General features: G+C 43.8%; 1 protein-coding gene across 4 annotated transcripts in view; it reads right to left on the bottom strand.

Annotated features, from left to right (window-relative positions):
* Nucleotides 1–22,013, bottom strand: part of ANKRD29 (ankyrin repeat domain 29) — a 447,476-nt gene that overhangs the window by 86,728 nt on the left and 338,735 nt on the right. For all 4 annotated transcript variants that reach the window (XR_014961577.1, XM_085605755.1, XM_085605754.1 and 1 more), the window contains one exon: nt 12,132–12,230. Coding sequence is in view for 3 of the 4 variants with exons in the window: in XM_085605755.1 (XP_085461881.1) it covers nt 12,132–12,230 (99 nt within the window). In the remaining variant the exon portion in view is untranslated. The remainder of the gene's footprint in view (nt 1–12,131; nt 12,231–22,013) is intronic.

The following is a 22,013-nucleotide window of genomic DNA, read 5'->3' as shown; positions in this document are numbered from 1 at the left end:
ACGAGGTCGTTTTTGGTCGTCCGGCCAACGTATGGGGTGTACCGAGGCCTACGAAGTTTAGTGAGATTGAGCATCCAGTACTACTCGATTACCTGTATGATTTGACTGTTAAACTGCGTGTTTTGCACCAACAGGTACATGATACTCTTCCCCAAGCTTCTGAACCTCCTGGACACCCTATCAACCCTGGCTCGTGGGTCCTGATCCGAAATTTCCAGCGTAAGAGCAACGACGAGCCTCGCTGGATCGGCCCTCACCTTGTGCTCCTGTCGACAAGATCAGCGGTACGAGTAAAAGGGAAGAAACACTGGATCCATGGTACCCACTGCAAAGTAGTCCCCTTGCCTCTGCCATATGACCAGTGGGTCAAGGAGGGTATCGCCGACTTTGAGGCAGACACTGTACCTCGTTTTGTACCATTCAGTGACGCACGCATAAGAGGCACAGTTTCAGACCAAGAGAGTGACAATATTCTGCAGGAAGCTGTGCCACCATCAAATCGATTGGACACCACTGAGCCTGAACTTTTGTTCCAAGACCAAACAGCACCTGGCCGTCTCCGTTATAATTTGAGACCAAGACCCATGGACAAATAAAGATTTCCTCACTATTTCCTTTTTGACATTTTTGCTCTCCCATCTGAAGGACTTTCTTGATTTTTGTTTTTCGAACCACCATCCGGGTTCTGCCGCAGGGTCGCGGTGCCAAGACTTTGGGGTACAGGCCGAAGACGTTAGGTCAACGGTTCTGGTTGGTCTAGGGCGTTTCCCTGGACTGACAGGCGTACTCCTTAGCAGAAGAAACTCATCCGCCGCGAGCGGCCCGAGTAGAGGATGGAGTTTTTTAAGATGGAGAGACCGATTGAGGAAATGAACTTTAACGCAAGGATGTGTAGAATTGTAAAAAGTAAATGTTTTGTATTTTTGTGCCTTTTTACACTGTGTAGCATAATGATGTTCATCGTAGGATTTGTGTTTTTCTCCGCTCAAAAGCCCATTACACCCACTGAACAGCCCATACCTCTTTCTACTGCCTCCTCTCACTCTTTTCACCCTTTGCCCGAGCACGAACAGACCAGACGATCAGAGTTCGTAAATAACTCGTTTATCCAGCTCTTGCACCAGCACCAACTAGTAATGAACACGACCAATTGCTGGGTGTGTGGGTTAATGCCACATACCATTAACAAGGGTATTCCTTATTTGGTGCTGCCGTATAGTTACAATGGATCGTCATGGGCATTCCAAACCATGTTTCTCTATGCTCTAGATACATACTCCCCTCGCCAACCGCGTTCCATTAGACCTATCACCAATAATAAGGCTTTGATAAAAGGAGTTGCCGATATGAGTAGGGATATTGATGCATACTCATCCATTCCCAAAGAAGAGCTGAGACCTTATGTAGGATGGAACGCGACGGGGTATAGTATTAGTCTGGGTGAAAGAGAGCGAAAAATCTCATCTCCAATCTGGGTCGTACCCCACATGGGTCGGTTCTGCTTACAGGGTAATGGTCAGAATCCTAGAGCTCAACTGGGAAGAAGTGACTGTACTGAAACGTACACTTTCCCGTCACAGTTCTCCCCTGCGTTTTTGGCTGCCAAAGGCACATATTTCATCTGTAATGACCGAGCATATACATGGCTGCCCCCTGATTTCTCGGGCACATGTTATATTGCGAACTTGCTACCGCCGACATTTACTGCTGCCTCTGACTATCACAAGACCAGAGTTGTGAGAGGTGTGATTAGTAAGGAAGACACTGCGGGTCAGGAAGCGGGAGACTTCTTCTTGGGTTTCCTGCCGTTTTGGGGACCTATGGTCAATAGTAGGAACCTGAGACAGCTGACTCGTGTGGTTGAATCCACTGTCAATGTAACGGCTGGTGCCCTTGGTAATCTGACAGCTGAGCTCCAAGCGGATCGCCTTATGACTTTACAGAACCGCATGGTTCTAGACGTTATTCTTGCAGACCGCGGTGGGGTATGCAAGGTCATCCAATCCAGTTGCTGCATTTTCATACCAGATAACGCTCCAACAGTTTATCAAGCCATCTCCAAACTCCATAAAATATCTGAATCCATACACGTGGATAAGGGAGATTGGTCACTGGTGGGGTGGTTCTGGGAATTGATATCTACCTGGGGTTGGAAAGTTCTGATGGTCATTGGAATGATCTTAGCCATTCTTTTCCTGTTCTGTCTGTGTATACAGTGTGCTCCTACGATATGTGGCCTCTGTGCTACCTTATGTGTAAGGAAACCTGTATCGAGGGACGAACTAAGTAATAGGATGATGCTACAGCAACATCTCCATGACTTTGTGAACATTGACCTGGACTCGGATTAAGATGAGTATAGTGATTGCCTATGTAAGGGCAAAAGGAGGGTCTGTCGTACTTTAATATTCGGGACCGCGTAGGGGACAGGGCCCTACCCCTGTCTATCTTGGTATTAGCAAACCGCAAATGGTAAATGCGGTATGTACAAGTGCTTTATATATCGTTCTAGCTATGAATGCACTGTGTACACGTTATTCTGCTTCACTACGCGGGTTCCATTTTGGAAGCAGTGGCCATCTTGTCATTGCCCTCACATAGGCTTTAATGGAGTAAATACGGGCCTCACAGTACATGGGCTTCCCCTCTGACTTCTCTGTGACCTGGGCAGCAGGCTCTGCTGCCCCGGGTCAAACTGGTCTCACGAGCTCCCCTTCCTCCGTCCACCTGTGATTAGCATCAGGGCTTGACCCGTCATAAAACCCTTTCATTCTACACAACCCTCCGGCTAATCTCTTTCACACCTGCTTGTTCCTGCTTTATGACTTGTTTCCCAAAACAGGAGATGCTCATGTTTATTGGGGGGTCTATTGACATCCGATGTGGGATCTGAACCTTACTGTGTAAATCATTGTGGGCTGGCCGAACTGGAATGTGGGATGGTCATCATGACTCTGCTTTATCGTTTGTAATGTATACTTGTAATGGCCATATCATAAACCAAGGAATGTATGCTTGAGGCAAGCAAAAGGGTATTTAAGATGAAGTCCATTCCTATGATTTTCAGCAGTCTCCTGAGAACATACATGCTGTTGTACTTCTAGGATACCTGTAATTGGTCTGCAGCCAATAAACGAATCTTTGACTTCACCCAGAAGACTCTGTGTTTCTGTAGGTCTGGAACAGGGTGAACCCAGAAGTCATAGGGTGTGTGCCCCTGCACCGCTGGGTCTAAAATACCCAGTACTTCAGAGGGGATTCAAATCCCCTCAGGCTCCTTGAAGCCTTTGTTCACAGCCAGAGCTGTGAACAAAGACACATTGGAATGTTGGAGCTCCGGGCTTATACCAGCCATTATAAGCCCGGAGCACTCCATTGTTTTCAATGGAGCTCCCAACATTCCAATGTTCTAATTTTGCTTATACGTCTGTGAATGCATGTATTTTGGATAAAGTTTTATGTAGATCTCTTCAAAGTTCTGTAACATAAATAAAAATAAACTTGAAACTTGAATTGTTTTCATCCACCTTGGGGATCTTGATGATTACTGAATAAATGTCTCCTCCTTTCTCAAGAAACAAAATCACTGCTTATTTCAATTGAAGCTCTTTAATGGAGGCTATGAAGGCAGCCCTCTTCGCTGGACACATTGGACATGACTTTGTTATAACTCCCAAGTCTGGCGGAGAAGATATAAATTCTATCAGGAGGACTCCCTGAATGACTTGTCTCACACATTCGTCTGAAGCAGACTCCATCCACCTGTTTTTGAACCTTTGGATGTGTCCCCCTACCAAGAGAGATGGAGGCTATCAGGCATAGTCAGGATCAAGTGTGCTTCGCTGCTGAACTGGATTCATGCTTCCGAAGTGTTTTTCTCCCACATCTTTTTTTCTGCTTTTGATGTTAAGAAGGTTCCTTCTGTCGTCTTGAAGGACTTCCTATAGCTTCTAGATGAACCTGCATGAGCAAATGCTGCTGCTTCTATCTGAATGATGAGGAATGTTTCTTTTCTTTAAACGGCTTATGCAACTTTTCCTCCCACTCAGGGCCAAACAATGTCATTCTTAGGAAAGGCACCCGAAGAGCTGCTGGCTTTTGGGAGGAGTCTGAAATCACAGCCTTTGTTGCCAGCGCTTCCGATCCCACCACGTTTAAAGAAACTTCAGAAACGATTTCTATTTGTTTCTTCGTATATTCCTGTACATCAAGTGCCCTCCTTAATAGTATTAAATTGGGATCTGAAGTTAGACAATAAAGATTGAGCCACGCAGGCTCCATACACTCCTGCATGTAATGCAAGATGAGGTCCTGGGCCAGGGCCGGCTTTAGCGCTGGTGGCACCCTGTGCGACAATGTTTGTTGGCGCCCCCCTAATGACCACCTCCGCCACGGATTCTCTCCCTGGCACCCTTTAACAGTGACCAAGTCTCCATAACCACACTCTCTCAGATGCATTGAATTAGTTATATAGTGCCACTCATGCCAGTGTAGGATGTCAGAGCACTTTGCATCACACACACATTACACAGAGACAATCAATCATACGTGTGTAAATCAGTGTATAGGAAATGTTACATAAGCCAAAGGACTAAAAGTGTAGGAGTCACATGTCATCCATACTGGTAAGCAGTATAGTTTAAGAGTGCTTGGTGTGGAGAAGCACAAACTCAGAGTCGAAAAAGAAACAGTATAGTTGGGAGTTTTCTTTAATAATAAGAATCGATTTCTAGCCAAATTAACCCTTTATGGAACATTAATCAATGTTCTAATGTATTTTTTGCATTGTGTATGCAGTTCTATGATGAAAGTTAATAGCTCACTGTTGAATATGAGGACTTTAAGTTATAAATTGAAAGTAACAAAAGGATGTCTCTTTTAAAAGCAGTAACCTGCTGATCTGTTTACATGATATGCACTCTGTAATCTACTTGGTACACATTCTTTGCAGCAGGCATATTAACCCTCTGCACTAACTTCACATAAGTCAAAACCTCAACTATACAAAACACTGATCTCTCTCCAGGAAGATAATTAATCACATGAGTTATCTTGACATTTTAAGCCTGGTAATTGCTGGAGGAAGGAAACGCTGCAGCAGGTGCTTGAAAAACATACTAAACTTGCAAACACGGCGCCCCCAGGAAGCCAGCACCCGGTGCGGTGGCACCGGTCGCACTGCCCTAGAGCCGACCCTGGTCCTGGGGACACCCTCCTCAATGAAGAATCCACTTTTTTCACAAGTGCTTTACTAATGGCATCATCTGGCATTGATGTCCTTCCCACTAAATTTCCCACAAAGGAATCAATTGTAAGTGATTGTGGAAAAGTGTCTTCCATTCGCTCCAGTGGATACCGTTCAGTTATGAATTGTATTGTATTGTATTGTATATCGATTTGTAGAGCGCGATTGCTGCCCGACGGGCGTCCAAGCGCTAAAATCTTTGGACTGAGATGTTATCTGCACCTTCTACTCTCATAAAACTACATCCATAACATCAGGATGAATTGGCATATCCACTTGAGTTGATTTCCTAAATTACCTTAACACAGTTTCAGAAGAAGGGGGCCAAGAGTCAGCCACAGGGAAACCCATATTAAGATTCGCATGATCAAAAACCGAAGCCAAGACTCTTTCCTGATGTATTTACCCTTTTACTCATCAGGGAGAGGCTTCATCTCACTTCTTGACTCAGATGTAAGAGATAACAACGAATCACCCACAAACACTGCCTCTGACTTCCTTTTCCAATAAAGCTGCCTTAAAGACATTATAATCTTCAGTATCAGTCTTTTTACCCTTTCATCACCAGTCTCCCTGTTCCTCTTTCTCAAGGGAAAGGAGGATCGGAAAGAATGAGAAGAAATGGAGGCTGAGTCCTCATAGTGGCTTTCTGTGTTTGCTTCCCATGCTGGAAACAATGACTTGAACGTTTGCCCAAATATTTAAGGACGTTCAGTCAAGCAGAAAGACAGTCAGCCTGAAAACAGCAAACGCCTCACCTGCTGCCCACTGCTGAATGGGATGTCTCAGTGGTCCCGCAGCAGTGAGAATGAAAGTAAGCACATGCGCAGTGCATCACTCTCCAGTGGGATGTGTTCTCACCGACTACCCAATCCCGCCTGCTCGAAACACCGAGCTGAGGAAACCGGTAAATCTAAATCAAAAGCAGGGCCAGACTGGGAACCCAAAGCAGCCCTGGCAGTTTTGTCAGACCAGCCACCCCCGGGGGCTGGGGTATGTGCAAGTGTGAAGGACTGCTGCTTTTTTTTTTTTTACTGGGGCAGATATTGCAGCATTGCTGCAAAAACCGGCCCCTAGTAACAAAACCGGCCCCCTACAGCTGCAAAACCGGCCTCCACCCTACCAGCCTCCCAGGAACTACGATCAGTCAAGCCCTGATCAAAAGAAACATGCTAAATTAACATGTATGTATGTATGTATGTATGTGTGTTCTTATATAGCGCTCGACTTACCCTTGGGCATCTCGGCACTTGCATTGGGAACCCATCCTGGTTTTTCCCTGTGAGATACCCCATACTGGGCATCCCCAAGGTGAAAGCCAGGCATCCCGCCGCGGGGGGGCCGTTGTGGAGATTAAGCAAGCTTGTTGCCCAGAGCTGCATAGTGTGAACTCGTGCTTAGAGTGGGCACCGAAGCGAGAATTATCGAGTCCGTGGACAATTGGGCTCCGGACCCTGCTGCGTCGGGAATCGAATCCTGGTCCCGGGTCTGACCTCTGCTTCAGGGTATGCCTCCTCTAACCAGTGAGCTACACTTCTCAACATACAGTTCCAGCCTAGCAGGTAACAACTTGGAAAAGATGAACAGGAAAATATAGACCTTATAAAAGACAGACATGCAGAGAATCATCCGCAGGTCAATAGGTACAGAAAAGTACATGGTTCAAGCTCAGCAAGAACAAACTCAGAAACCGTAAGGAATATAATATGGATCACAAGCCCATAAGTGATCCTAGCATTCCTTGTTCGAGTCCCTAGGCAGGAAAAACAAAACAGGACGGTGCTGTGCCAATCAAGGGTTACATGGTTCTCTGTAAGGGATGAGCGGGGATTGAATTGCAACATTTCCTGTTTTTTTTTTTCCTGTCTGTGGGATGTAACAACCTCATGAAGTAATGACTGGGACGAGGACGCAGGAAGTAGAGGTAATAGAAGTTATAGCATGCTAAGGGACTATTCTGATCGGGTGTTCAGCTCCCAACATGCTAGTAGTTGTTAATTCCCCAGATCACTCACTGCTCTTCGTGGATACCAGAGGGCATGTAGGTTACTGTGAGATCACACTTAATAAAACTGGTATCCAGTGAGCTATGAAAGAATAGACATATATATCTGTGGCAGCTGCTGCTTAACGGTGGTGGAGGGTGGGGGTATGTAAAAAAATCCACTTACCTGCAGATCAGCCACTGCCTCTCCGTCTTCTTTGGTCATCGACACAGGAAGCAGGTAGCACACAGGCTCTCCTAGCCAATCACGATGCTACTGTCACCAGCACGACAGCAGCATTGTGATTGATCTGAGCACCGTGGTTCGGCGCTCAGACAGGGACTGGGAGCCTGTGCATGTTCTCCACCCAGGCTGTGCAATAAGGCTGGTGGAGAACATGCAAAGTGCGCATGACTGTTTGGCTGGCCCAAGACGGTTGGCCGAACTGTCATGCGCACTTGGAGAGTGCTCACCACTTCTCCCCCTGGCCACTGCTCTGTCCAGCCCAGCCCTCCCCGTACCTAGGCCCATATAGAAAACATTGCGTTATTATCATTTTCTTTTTTGAACTGCTCACAGAGCAGTGGGTCGACGCTCCTCCACCTTAGCGGCAGGCCCGCTCCTGATATATATTAAATTGCTGAAACATGGCAGTAAAATGATGACGAACAAAGAGTACTAAAAGGATAGCAAACATTCTGGGGGACATATATGGATTATAATTTAAAAAAAGGTTCTGCAAATAAGTATCACTAAAATATAAATTCCAAAATACTGATTTTGATTACCTTTACATTATCTAAACACTTACAGCCTCCTTTAAACTAGGGGTGGCAGCAACTAGTGTAGTTCTGTGTAGTGGAATCACACGGAATAACCTAAACATTCCACAAAATTACACAGAATTACACGAGAAAAGTAATTTTAAATTTAGCGGTATTTTATTTGATCAAAAATGCCTCCTCACATCCAAAATGGACGAGAGGATGCATTTTGCACTAAGAAATAACACTACATACAACAGAATCTGACCAGCGAGCATGAGCAGTACTTGGGGCACAATTTTTCTTCAACATAGTCCTGGCATTTAGCGCTAGTTTCTTAGCGCAAAATGCACCCTCACATTAAATAAATGGATGCAAGGTTGCACTTTGCGCTGTGAAAATAGCGCTAAATGCAACAGAGCATAAACATCAGCGCGAGCAGCCTTTCACGCTCTGTAATGTGCTCTTGTGGTTGGAATAGTCCCCCATATTACTCTTAATTATGGGAGCGAGCTTTATTGCTTTACTATTAGTAATTGCATGTCAAAGAGTAGCGTAGAATTACTGAAATTACTCAGATTACTTTGGCATAATTAAAATTACTTCCAGGTATACTTTAAACTTTGCATTTTTACCCCATCTTTTCCTCAACATTAACTGTTTATGCGGTGCAATATATTGCGCATTAGTGCTTAACGTGATTATGCACTAGTACTACAAAAACACGTATTTTATCCCCTGCTGTTAGTTTTTGCCAATGCTGATGGTTTTCAAACTGCCAGTCAATCAGAAGCATTACCTCTGGAGCATGTAATGCAACAATCGCCCAAGGTGTCCTTGATGGGAGTGAAATCTGTATTAAATTGAGCATGTTTGTATTTTTGTTCTATTTGTAGTTTCCCTTAAGGCAGGATCTCGCACAGATAAAAATGTGTGTTTGCTTGGAGCGCCCTCTAGTGACACAGTACTGCGGTTGCCTCTGCGCTCAGCAACCTGTTATCCAAAAACCTGGAGCACTCATTTCTAACCCTTTGGGTGACATTGTATCACAAGTTGAACAAAACAGTTTCGATCAAAAGAGATACATTACAGGTATGACACGTTTTTTTTTTACAATGTAACAGCCTAGAAACAACCTTAAAACGTTTGACACACAAAGACACAGACCTATTTTCCTTTTGAACATGCTCACTGGAATTTCCACCACAAAATCACCCTTTAAAACAAGGCTGTGCTGTCAGTATGACAAGGCTGAAACCAAACAAGATTACAGGGCCAGTGGGACAGGAGACCCGGCTTTACAGTCAGTACAACAGTGCAGAGGTCAGGCTGAGCAGCCGGTATCGGAGATTTACCGAGGCTCTGTAGACAGTGAGATCAGATTCCAATCTCATGATCCTGGGCAGAGGCCAAAGTCAAGATGGCGCATTCAGTCACAGTACTTAATTTGTTTAAAAAAAAAAAAGAAGAAAGTGCAGGGCCCTTCTCTGGAGACCACTGCAGCCTGCAACACCTATTGCCTCTGCCAGCTCTGCCATTGATAGTATCTACGCAACTACTAACCATCGCACTCCTACAAGTGTGATAATTCCAGGCTACCCAGAGCTATATTAAAGGTGTGATCGGCAGGTATTATTATTTTTATATGTATAGTAGCTTATTAAACAAGTTTGTAGTGATCATATCAAAATTAGACATTCAGCGCCACCATGTGGTAAACTGTCACTGAAGCCGTTGCTGGCAATTACGTGCCGATGCAGAGCACCAGAAACCACCGGCTCAAATTAAGCACTGGTTCAGTGTGGCCAGGCTGAAGTCAGACTGTGGAGCCAGAGTACCATGGCTGATGTACCACTGCATATGATAGGAAGCCGGGCAATCCAACCTGTGTGATACGGCTGAAGTTAGACTCTACTTGCTGTGTGATGGGACTTTATTATTCTAAAACTGTTGTGTGATCCTTTTTTGGTGTTGCACAAATACTTTACACTTTGCAGCCCACCGTACACGCTCATATTGCGTACGAGACGACACTTATTCTTATGCCCTGAAGAAGTTCATTGTTATGAACGAAACGCGTTGGCTGACAATTTCCTGCAAATCAAACCTTTTTGTAATAAAGAACTGTGTTTGATAATATACTAAAGCACTTTAATACTTATTGAAAAACAACTTTGTTTGAATTTTGGTGGTGCACCACTCCAAACCTTGGATTCAGCATCTCTCTGCGCCGCAGTTATTACCAACAACGGCAGGTGCTGGAGTGGCCAATGCACACCCTTTCTATACAAATTACTGATGCTCATACTAAGGGTACACAATAGGATAGTGCGGTCACTGTGTCCGCCGTTGTCTGTTACTATACACTTTGCTTGTGACTTCACCCTGAGAAGAATTGTGATTGCTGCACGAGAAGGGGTTCACCCTTTCCAACCAGTAACGCAATTTCTTACAAAGTTCATTTGATACACCGGTGCAGAGGGGTTTGTATTATGTGAAAGCAGGAGAGGTGTAAGAGTACGAAAACATCCTGGGTATTTAAATGATTTTGTAGTTCTTTAAACGGTTCACAAATACAAATAGTGTGGAGTTCCCACACTCAATTTAGAATTTTATTTTGTAAAGGAAAACGTTAACATTCTCCTGTTAATTTATGTATAGGTTCTGTTGGTTCTCAATTATATATTTTGTATGTAGGTTTTCAGTTAGTTGTACAAGGGTATCTTAACCAATGATGTTATGTTTATAAAAGGGGAAGAAGTGTGATGTTGTGTTAAGCAAGTGTTACTTTAAGTAATGTTCCTTGCTATGGAATGTATTATGGATTAGACTGTGGGGAAGGAATTGAGACCGTTGAAGTATTTGAAAAAGGACAGCCACATGGATGAGGAGCTAATAAAAGCTTCTGTTTTTACTCTATTCGGAAAGCATTTATTTCTGAGGCCTGTACCACACCAATCTGCAGAAACAGGCCATTATTCACAAGCTTAAGTTAGCAGGCATTCCCATTCTGCTTGGAAAGCATACAATATTTACTCCTGTGAAGGGCAGGAGTACGTTTATTCCCATCTGGCTTGTTCAACGTGGGTATGGTAAGAAATTAAACTATGGTGATTTTTTTATGTAGAGAAATAAAAAATATATCAATGTGATAATGTACCTGAGCAACAGACATTAACATGTGTAAACATTCTACACATCTAAATACTACACAGATTACTACTCAAAGAAATTTACGACAGTCATAGACTATGCCTGCGATCCTATAAAGTTGGAAATGAGCCGACATGTAGTGGTAATCCTATGGGAACAAATCTTTCACGATCAATCTTCAGCTTGGGTATTACCGCCACCTACAATAAAGCAGAGACCAAATGGATAAGACCTTTAAATACCTTGTCTTTGATTTGTGCAGTGAGGGTTTTATCCACTTGTGAAGATGATTGTTTGGTTTTAGCTCAGTATACCAGATTACAACCATGCTGATGCACTTAACATTTTTATATCTTATTTTGTGGTAGGGTCAAGGGTGTATATTTGTCTGCTACCCCAGTTTTTGGAATGCCAAGAGATCACCTGGTCTCCACAATACACCTCATGCTCTGCCACCCTATTCCTTGTTCAGTTTTAGGGTTGACTTAATGGTGCTTTCACCATTCAATAGAAATTATTGTGTATAACCCACAAGAAGGGACAAGGACTGGCTGGCTTTGTGATTGGTTGTCTGAGAACGGTCTACAAGAATCATGACTCAGGAACAGAATTTAGATTTCTCACATTCTAATACAATTTCTGTCATTTTCATTGGCGGCACACCACCACAAAGTGGAGTATAGATAGAGAGGACATTGAGGCAGGTGTTTGTTGTGCTGGCTATATGAGCAATATCAATGCCAACTAGTACAACCTTCATGTCAACTTTTTTGAGCAAAATATATTTTGTGCAGGGAAGTTGATCAATACTGCTGTTTGTGTTGCCTATGCAAACGTATAGTAAATCAGCGCTTTGGTCTGTCTGCTGGGACGGCTTGAGGGAAAGCAATGATACAGCTGCAAGGCAGAGTTTGGCCCAACTTTTTGCCCACCACCAAAATCAAATTAAAAGGAGAAATTTTAATGTACTGAACATTAACTTACCTGCCTCTGCTGGTTAACCTTTGCTCCGGATGACAGCAATAATCGAATGACGTCCACATAGCCACTTTGTGCTGCTAAAAACAGCGGTGTGGCTCCATCCTGCATTAAAAAACAACATTTGTATAAATGAGTAATGGAACATTTTCATAGAAAAATAAGGTTGTGTGTCAGAATATCCTTCGCAAAAATATTGTCTGACAGAAATATTAGTGGCTAACTCAGTAAAGCACTTATGAGTATGAGAAGTAGTAGTGGAGGAGTACGCTTTTATGTACTCCTATATGCCTTTCTTAAATCGATCCAAAACATCCAAAATGGAAATAACATGGGAATATTCAGGAAATATTCATAAACAATTAGCACAAACAGACATGAGGATGCCATTTTTGCACTTTAAATAAAAGAGAGTTGGATGTTTCGGGACTGATTCACAAAGGCATGCAATAGTATGTATAAGAGTATTGTAGGTCTACATTTCGTACTCAAATTCTTTTCAGTATGTCCTAAACATCGTTTACTAAAATATTGTCCCAGTGACTGTAGATTTTCTAGTAGTAACTCCTGTGGGACGATATTTTTGCAAATGATATTTAGGGCATGATATTTCTGTCAGACATTATTTTGGTTATGATATTCTGTTTCTATTGGTTGTAGATGAGATCCAGAAGATAAACATTATAATGCTATTCAACATTCAATCAGCACATGACCAAATTAATGATACTTGTAAAATATATATAAAATGCAGAATCCACATTGTTTTTTTTTTTTTAAATCAATGTTTTTAAGATTATCTTTTGCCAGAATAGTTTTCTGGATAGTAGCTGTCAGAACAAAGAGTAATTGCCCTAGCCCCATAGGTTTTTTAAAATTCAGCACTTGTAGTCGAAGAATCTATCTGTGACCAAGGAGCTCTCAAGTAGAATTTGTTGTCTTCTCTTCTAGGGAAAAAGAAGGTTTAATGTGGTCAAACTATGTTGCCTCACACACCAACCCGGTTTGCACATGCTGCTTTGTGTATAATTCATGTCACATCAGTCACGCGGGACACAATGTAATGGTTTATCTGTCACATCTTAACTCTTCGAAAACACTTTTCCTCTTTCTGCACTGGCTGCTTCTATGAAGATATACTGAGGTCTTGCAGATAGTACACTTGGCCATGGCCGACGCAGGCCCCTCTCTCTTAAAACATAGGGCCTTATTTACAGTTTTGAGGACAGGATATTCTATCATAAACACAGCCGATGTTCCGTCCGACATATTGCAAGTGCATTATGGTCTTTTACACTTGAAATACGCCAGACAGTATATCTGCTATGGTTTGACAGAGTATCCCAACTTCCAAACTTTAAGTAAGGCCCTAAGTTCCAAGCCCATACTCCTGGAACTTCTCTTTGATCAAAATAAACAAGTTTAGTTGTGACTTCTTGCTTTGGATGTGCATGGAAAATTCCTTATAATTCCTTTATCCAATCAATTAGACATTTGTCCCATTTTAGAAAGAAATCAAGGACCTGGCTTTTTTCCATATGCTAACTTGACATGATGATTCAGAAGTTTTGTCATCTTTTTTCCTAGCGCTAAGAGACTCCTGGAAGGTAGAGTGGTCTACAAAATCAAAACAGACAAGATAGTAGCAAATTGGTGAAGGATTGTGATTGAAAGAAAAAGCCTCCAGTCAGACTGAGAGTGGAGAATAGCTAATGATGTTCATACAAATTATGACTGTGATCCACAACAACCTTGCTAGAAGCCTTCCAGAGGCAAACCAAAGATTCCTAAAACAATTATTGTCTCACTGTAATTTAACCTTGGCTGGGTTCCAGATCTACTCTTAGGAAGGTGCTAGGGGATACAAGGTCAACAACTCAAATAAGAAATATTTTCAAAGGATAATTAATTTAAGGGCCCAGCTAAGTGGCTTATTTAGTGTTTGATGGATGTGGACAAACTGTCAAAAAACAGTGGTTCATGCATCATCCATCATAAAATACCATCTGCTGCATTTATAGATAGGCAGCTTGTCAGATGGCCCACTGCCTTCGGTCCACCGTCTCAATCACATACAATACAATGTACTTGTAATGCTGTGGAAGGGATATAACCACCTTTTCTACAGAATACCCCATCCGGAAAACTCAAAATAAAGCCCCCACACATTACAAAACATACAAACAAAATGTTGTGTGGCCAATACATAAATCTTCACTACTTGTTTAAATATACACGACACTGAGCACGTAAAGTAGGCTGTAGGAAAACAAGACTCATTATTCTTAAAAAAATATATATATATCAGTGCTAGTTCCAAATTATTGTTTGGTGTATTCACCTGCCTGCCCTCTGGGCCATACTTCTGTGGGTATTTTGCTGGTGTCCCGTCACACAGGATCTCCTGCTGTTTGGGGTGAAGCTGGGGTCCCTGTCACTAGATCTGTCAGCCCCTTTATTGTCCTGTCAGATGCAATTGGCAGCAGGAATGGAGGGGGTCTTGTCTAGATTGTGGTGGCAAGGCAAGTGAAGTCTTCAAGAAACATGGTCCAGTGTGACGAAGTATTGGATCTCCTTCATTGGACATAACATGTTAGACAACATACTTTTGTCAATAAAATAATAAAGTCACTAATGACAAAGCTCATCTGCCGGATAGGGCCTTTACATTAATAAAAAAAGACATCCACAATCCATGGCAATTGTGCAAGCCATCCTCCATGTTGCTTCCGCAATTGTCAACAGTCATTGTCACCAAATTAAACACCTGATGTAACGGAGGGGTACAGCAATGTCAGGTGAAGCCAATTATTATGAAGCACAGATGTGCTGTTGAACAGACATTTGGTCTCCTAAAGGCCTGCTTTAGGTGCCTTGATAAGACTGGTGGTGCTTTAACTGACTGACTTGGCAAGGTCTACAAATCTGTGGTGCACTGCTGCATACTGCACACCATGCAGATAAATATACCACTCATCACTTATGATGACTACTAGGCAAGGCGTGAGAGTGATGTTGGTGGATGGTGGGATTATGATGACAGTGATGAGAAAGATGACAGTGAAATAAGATGTGATTTGAGTGAACACATCTTTGACTAGTAGCAATTTCATGAATGTTGAATGATGTTGTTGCATAAGCAATTCTATTAGATTACTACGTCTGAATGAATGAATGAAAGGATTTGTACAGCGCACGGTTACTCATGATTGTCTCAGTGCTATTGAATAAAGTAGAATAGAATGGAATAGAAAATGTTTTAAGATATTGTTACTTGTGTATAATGCTTGGCATTATTGTCACTCCCAGTATTTTGATTTATGACCAATGTTGCATGTATACAATTTATGTTAAATGTTTGGTACCAGTGTTGGTCTTTGTTTTATGACCTTTGTAGGTGAAATTGTATTCACTTGACAGAAGGGTGAGGATACTTTGGATGTTGTTATTCCTTCATAGACAATTTCATCCTTTCATTTGCTGTCTTACTATGGAGTCATGTGCGGATCCATTGAACCTTGATCAGGCAATATACATGCACATTGAATTAATACAAGTGCTTATGGATGCAGTGTTCCAACACCTGGTCATACTGTGCTAACAGTATTACATGGCTGTTGACAAATACACCTGACAAACGTGTTCATCTTATTTAAACATTGAATTCTGATTTTTATCAATCTGTAATAGTTAATCCACAGGGTTACTCAATTTGTGTGTACAAGCACAACTGTCAAGAAATGAGTATTGACAACCTAAAATCGTGGTTGTAACATTCATTTAATATATCCAACTAGATTTGTAAATTAACCTGTTGCGGAGGAGAGCCCTACAGACATGAATTTAGTAATTGGTGAGATGTACTGTTGATCTCAAATGTATGCAATCAGAATGCATTGTGAGCCAAAAAGGTCAATGGTGTGCTGTTTTCTTTTCTTTATTTCTCACAGATGTTACATTTTTGCATGGTGTTGCAGGAATCTTGTGGCCTATACACCTCATATTGCTCCTTATTCTTTGTTAATATGGGTGTGGTATTTGATTTTTCATTAACTGAAAGGAGCGTAGAGTAGATTTTTTATAAATAATTCTTTCATTCAAATTCTAAACTACTTTGACAGATTGCAGCAATAATGGCTGGATAGTTGCAAAATAATTGGAAAACATAATTTATCACTATGGCTATTTAATAATCAACAGAACAACGTTTTATTTGTAATATAATGCAATCTCTATATCAAACACATATCACATGTGCATTTGGTTTAGTCTGCATACGCAATATTATTCTGCACACAATATAACATAATAACATTTGAATCATATACTCATCGATGTCTATGCCATACAGATTTCTATGGGTATGAATGCTAAACTTTACATGGTATGTTTTTTAAGAGCACATGCTTCAATGTAATATTAAACATTTTACAAGTAAAACACAATGAGCTGATGGAAAGCATGTTATAATAAGAACATTTTTATGACAAATGTTTGGTCGTAAAACAAAACATAACTTACACTATGGTTGCTTTTAATTTTGTAAAATTGATTTCCAATAACTTAATTGTTACATGTGATGGACTTTTCTGGGAATGAGTCATGGTAGATTTGTATGTGAAGACAGTCCATAGTGGCTTGGAGTCATGATGCAGATGTCAAAGTGCAGTGCAGCAAGGAAAATGTTTAGCAATCACATGAATAAGGTGACATCAGTGTTCAAAGTTCAAGGCACACCGGGTGACATTAGTTGTTCTGTTTCCTGGTGGTGGATTGTTCAGTATTGGCATTGGCTGGACCTTCAAAAAGACCCCAGTGTAGTGACTGTGGATGTGCTGAATCTAGAACAGAAGGGTGGTTGTCAAGAGCAGCAATGTGTGGCACAGTTGTGCTCTCTGTAAGCCTGTCATCTTCGGATGTTGTAGAGGAACTGGTGGCAAAATATGATGTTTGGCCATGGAGAGCAGATGCTGACATAATCTCAGGCAGTGTAAACACAAGGAGATGATGGACGGAGCACTGAAACTTTTTAGTCACTCACTCCCAGTCACAGATCTTGGTTGAATCCATCATCATTCCTTAGCTCACTTCGCCACCCCAGTTCAGACACAACTATATGCAAATCAGTCTTGACCATGTGCCTCATGGGAACAGTCCAGCCCGAACTGCCAAGCCATGTCTTCCCTGGACCGGAAACATGCATCCTGGGACTGGTTTCGGGTTAACAGCCCTCATTAGCCAGACTAACTTGAATCCAGTGGCAAAGTGAGCAAGGGACCCACGTCTGGGCATACCCTGCTGTTGTAAATTGCAACTTCGATGTGATTAAGCATTTACTAAAGACATGAATTCTCCTCCCTTACACATGTTCCTTTTGTTATGTTGACTGAAGTCTGGACTCCATTTTGTATTGTCATGTCTCCACGTGCTCAGCACGAGAAGAGTCTTATCTTTGTGTTAGTTGCTCTTGTAATCTGCCTAGTAACAGTCTATAAATAGTTTCTTTGTCCGTCTGGCGCATGCCCAGACTTGACCACATCTGTTATCAGTTAGTCCTTGCTTGACCATGTTTTCGCGGGCTTAAGGAGTATGTCAGCTCCGCCCACATATCGATCTTGTATTGCAAATGTCCATAAAAGGTAACATTTCTCGTCTCATGTCGTATCCTCCCACTTATGAGCCCCTCTGTTGTGTATAAAAGGGGACCATGTATGCAAGTTCTTTGTGCTACTCTATGCAATACTGAAGGGTATTGTATGGATTGTAGGACCACCCTTAAGGGTCAATAAACCGTGTCTTTGTACTTTGCAGTTTCCGTGCCAACTTCCTTATAGGCTTCTTTACAGGAGAGCGAACCCTTGTGTCCTGCGGGCCTAGCTGGGGCCTGTACTCATCACTGCCAACTTAAGGCGAACAAAGTAAACACATGGAGATGAAGGACGGAGCGCTGAAACTTTTCAGACACTCACCCCCAGTCACAGATCTGGGTTGAATCCATCATCATTCTTTAGCTCACTTTGCCACCCCAGTTCAGACACAGCTATATGCAAATCAGGTTGACCCTGTTCCTCATGGGAACAGTCAGGCCCGAACTGCCAAGCATGTCTTTCCTGGACCGGAAACAAGCATCCTGGGACTGATTACGGGCAAACATCCCTCATCAGCCAGACTAGCTTGAATCCAGTGGCAAAGTGAGCAAGGGACCCACGTCTGGGCATACCCGGCCAACTTAGGGCGAACAAACCAAACACAAGGAGATGATGGACAGAGTGCTGAAACTTTTACGACACTCACCCCAGTCACAGATCTGGGTTGAATCCATCATCGTTCTTTAGCTTACTTCGCCACACCAGTTCAGACACAGCTATATGCAAATCATCTTGACCCTGTGCCTCATGGGAACACTCCAGCCCGTACTGCCAAGCCATGTCTTCCCTGGACCAGAAACAAGCATCCTGGGACCAGTTTAGGGCTAACAGCCCTCATCAGCCAGGCTAGCTAGAATCCAGTGGCAAAGTGAGCAAGGGACCCATGTCTTGGCATACCCTGCCAACTTAGGGCGAACAAAGCAAACACAAGGAGATGATGGACGGAGCGCTGAAACTTTTCAAACACTCACCCCCAGTCACAGATCTGAGTTGAACCTCTCATCGTTCTTTAGCTCATTTCACCACCCCAGTTCAGACACAGCTATATGCAAATCACTCTTGACCCTGTGCCTCATGGGAACAGTCCAGCCCGAACTGCCAAGCCATGTCTTCCCTGGACCGGAAACATGTATCCTGGGACTGGTTTCGGGTTAACAGCCCTCATTAGCCAGACTAACTTGAATCCAGTGGCAAAGTGAGCAAGGGACCCACGTCTGGGCATACCCTGCCAACTTAGGGCGAACAAAGTAAACACAAGGAGATGATGGACGGAGCGCTGAAACTTTTCAGACACTCACCCCCAGTCACAGATCTGGGTTGAATCCATCATCATTCTTTAGCTCACTTTGCCACCCCAGTTCAGACACAGCTATATGCAAATCAGGTTGACCCTGTTCCTCATGGGAACAGTCAGGCCCGAACTGCCAAGCATGTCTTTCCTGGACCGGAAACAAGCATCCTGGGACTGATTACGGGCAAACATCCCTCATCAGCCAGACTAGCTTGAATCCAGTGGCAAAGTGAGCAAGGGACCCACGTCCGGGCATACCCTGCCAACTTAGGGCGAACAAACCAAACACAAGGAGATGATGGACAGAGTGCTGAAACTTTTACGACACTCAGCCCAGTCACAGATCTGGGTTGAATCCATCATCGTTCTTTAGCTTACTTCGCCACACCAGTTCAGACACAGCTATATGCAAATCATCTTGACCCTGTGCCTCATGGGAACACTCCAGCCCGTACTGCCAAGCCATGTCTTCCCTGGACCAGAAACAAGCATCCTGGGACCAGTTTAGGGCTAACAGCCCTCATCAGCCAGGCTAGCTAGAATCCAGTGGCAAAGTGAGCAAGGGACCCATGTCTTGGCATACCCTGCCAACTTAGGGCGAACAAAGCAAACACAAGGAGATGATGGACGGAGCGCTGAAACTTTTCAAACACTCACCCCCAGTCACAGATCTGAGTTGAACCTCTCATCGTTCTTTAGCTCATTTCACCACCCCAGTTCAGACACAGCTATATGCAAATCACTCTTGACCCTGTGCCTCATGGGAACAGTCCAGCCCGAACTGCCAAGCCATGTCTTCCCTGGACCGGAAACATGTATCCTGGGACTGGTTTCGGGTTAACAGCCCTCATTAGCCAGACTAACTTGAATCCAGTGGCAAAGTGAGCAAGGGACCCACGTCTGGGCATACCCTGCCAACTTAGGGCGAACAAAGTAAACACAAGGAGATGATGGACGGAGCGCTGAAACTTTTCAGACACTCCTCCCCAGTCACAGATCTGGGTTGAATCCATCATCCTTCTTTAGCTCACTTCGCAACCCCAGTTCAGACACAGCTATATGCAAATCAGGTTGACCCTGTTCCTCATGGGAACAGTCAGGCCCGAACTGCCAAGCATGTCTTTCCTGGACCGGAAACAAGCATCCTGGGACCGGTTTAGGGCTAACAGCCCTCATCAGCCAGGCTAGCTTGAATCCAGTGGCAAAGTGAGCAAGGGACCCATGTCTTGGCATACCCTGCCAACTTAGGGCGAACAAAGCAAACACAAGGAGATGATGGACGGAGCGCTGAAACTTTTCAAACACTCACCCCCAGTCACAGATCTGAGTTGAACCTCTCATCGTTCTTTAACTCACTTCACCACCCCAGTTCAGACACAGCTATATGCAAATCACTCTTGACCCTGTGCCTCATGGGAACAGTCCAGCCCGAACTGCCAAGCCATGTCTTCCCTGGACCGGAAACATGCATCCTGGGACTGGTTTCGGGTTAACAGCCCTCATTAGCCAGACTAACTTGAATCCAGTGGCAAAGTGAGCAAGGGACCCACGTCTGGGCATACCCTGCCAACTTAAGGCGAACAAAGTAAACACATGGAGATGATGGACGGAGCGCTGAAACTTTTCAGACACTCACCCCCAGTCACAGATCTGGGTTGAATCCATCATCATTCTTTAGCTCACTTTGCCACCCCAGTTCAGACACAGCTATATGCAAATCAGGTTGACCCTGTTCCTCATGGGAACAGTCAGGCCCGAACTGCCAAGCATGTCTTTCCTGGACCGGAAACAAGCATCCTGGGACTGATTACGGGCAAACATCCCTCATCAGCCAGACTAGCTTGAATCCAGTGGCAAAGTGAGCAAGGGACCCACGTCTGGGCATACCCGGCCAACTTAGGGCGAACAAACCAAACACAAGGAGATGATGGACAGAGTGCTGAAACTTTTACGACACTCACCCCAGTCACAGATCTGGGTTGAATCCATCATCGTTCTTTAGCTTACTTCGCCACACCAGTTCAGACACAGCTATATGCAAATCATCTTGACCCTGTGCCTCATGGGAACACTCCAGCCCGTACTGCCAAGCCATGTCTTCCCTGGACCAGAAACAAGCATCCTGGGACCAGTTTAGGGCTAACAGCCCTCATCAGCCAGGCTAGCTAGAATCCAGTGGCAAAGTGAGCAAGGGACCCATGTCTTGGCATACCCTGCCAACTTAGGGCGAACAAAGCAAACACAAGGAGATGATGGACGGAGCGCTGAAACTTTTCAAACACTCACCCCCAGTCACAGATCTGAGTTGAACCTCTCATCGTTCTTTAGCTCATTTCACCACCCCAGTTCAGACACAGCTATATGCAAATCACTCTTGACCCTGTGCCTCATGGGAACAGTCCAGCCCGAACTGCCAAGCCATGTCTTCCCTGGACCGGAAACATGTATCCTGGGACTGGTTTCGGGTTAACAGCCCTCATTAGCCAGACTAACTTGAATCCAGTGGCAAAGTGAGCAAGGGACCCACGTCTGGGCATACCCTGCCAACTTAGGGCGAACAAAGTAAACACAAGGAGATGATGGACGGAGCGCTGAAACTTTTCAGACACTCCTCCCCAGTCACAGATCTGGGTTGAATCCATCATCATTCTTTAGCTCACTTCGCAACCCCAGTTCAGACACAGCTATATGCAAATCAGGTTGACCCTGTTCCTCATGGGAACAGTCAGGCCCGAACTGCCAAGCATGTCTTTCCTGGACCGGAAACAAGCATCCTGGGACCGGTTTAGGGCTAACAGCCCTCATCAGCCAGGCTAGCTTGAATCCAGTGGCAAAGTGAGCAAGGGACCCATGTCTTGGCATACCCTGCCAACTTAGGGCGAACAAAGCAAACACAAGGAGATGATGGACGGAGCGCTGAAACTTTTCAAACACTCACCCCCAGTCACA

The sequence above is a fragment of the Triturus cristatus genome, chromosome 5_1, assembly GCF_964204655.1.
Source record: "Triturus cristatus chromosome 5_1, aTriCri1.1, whole genome shotgun sequence".
NCBI classification, from domain to species: domain Eukaryota; kingdom Metazoa; phylum Chordata; class Amphibia; order Caudata; family Salamandridae; genus Triturus; species Triturus cristatus.
This window is presented reverse-complemented; position numbering and strand designations above follow the sequence as displayed.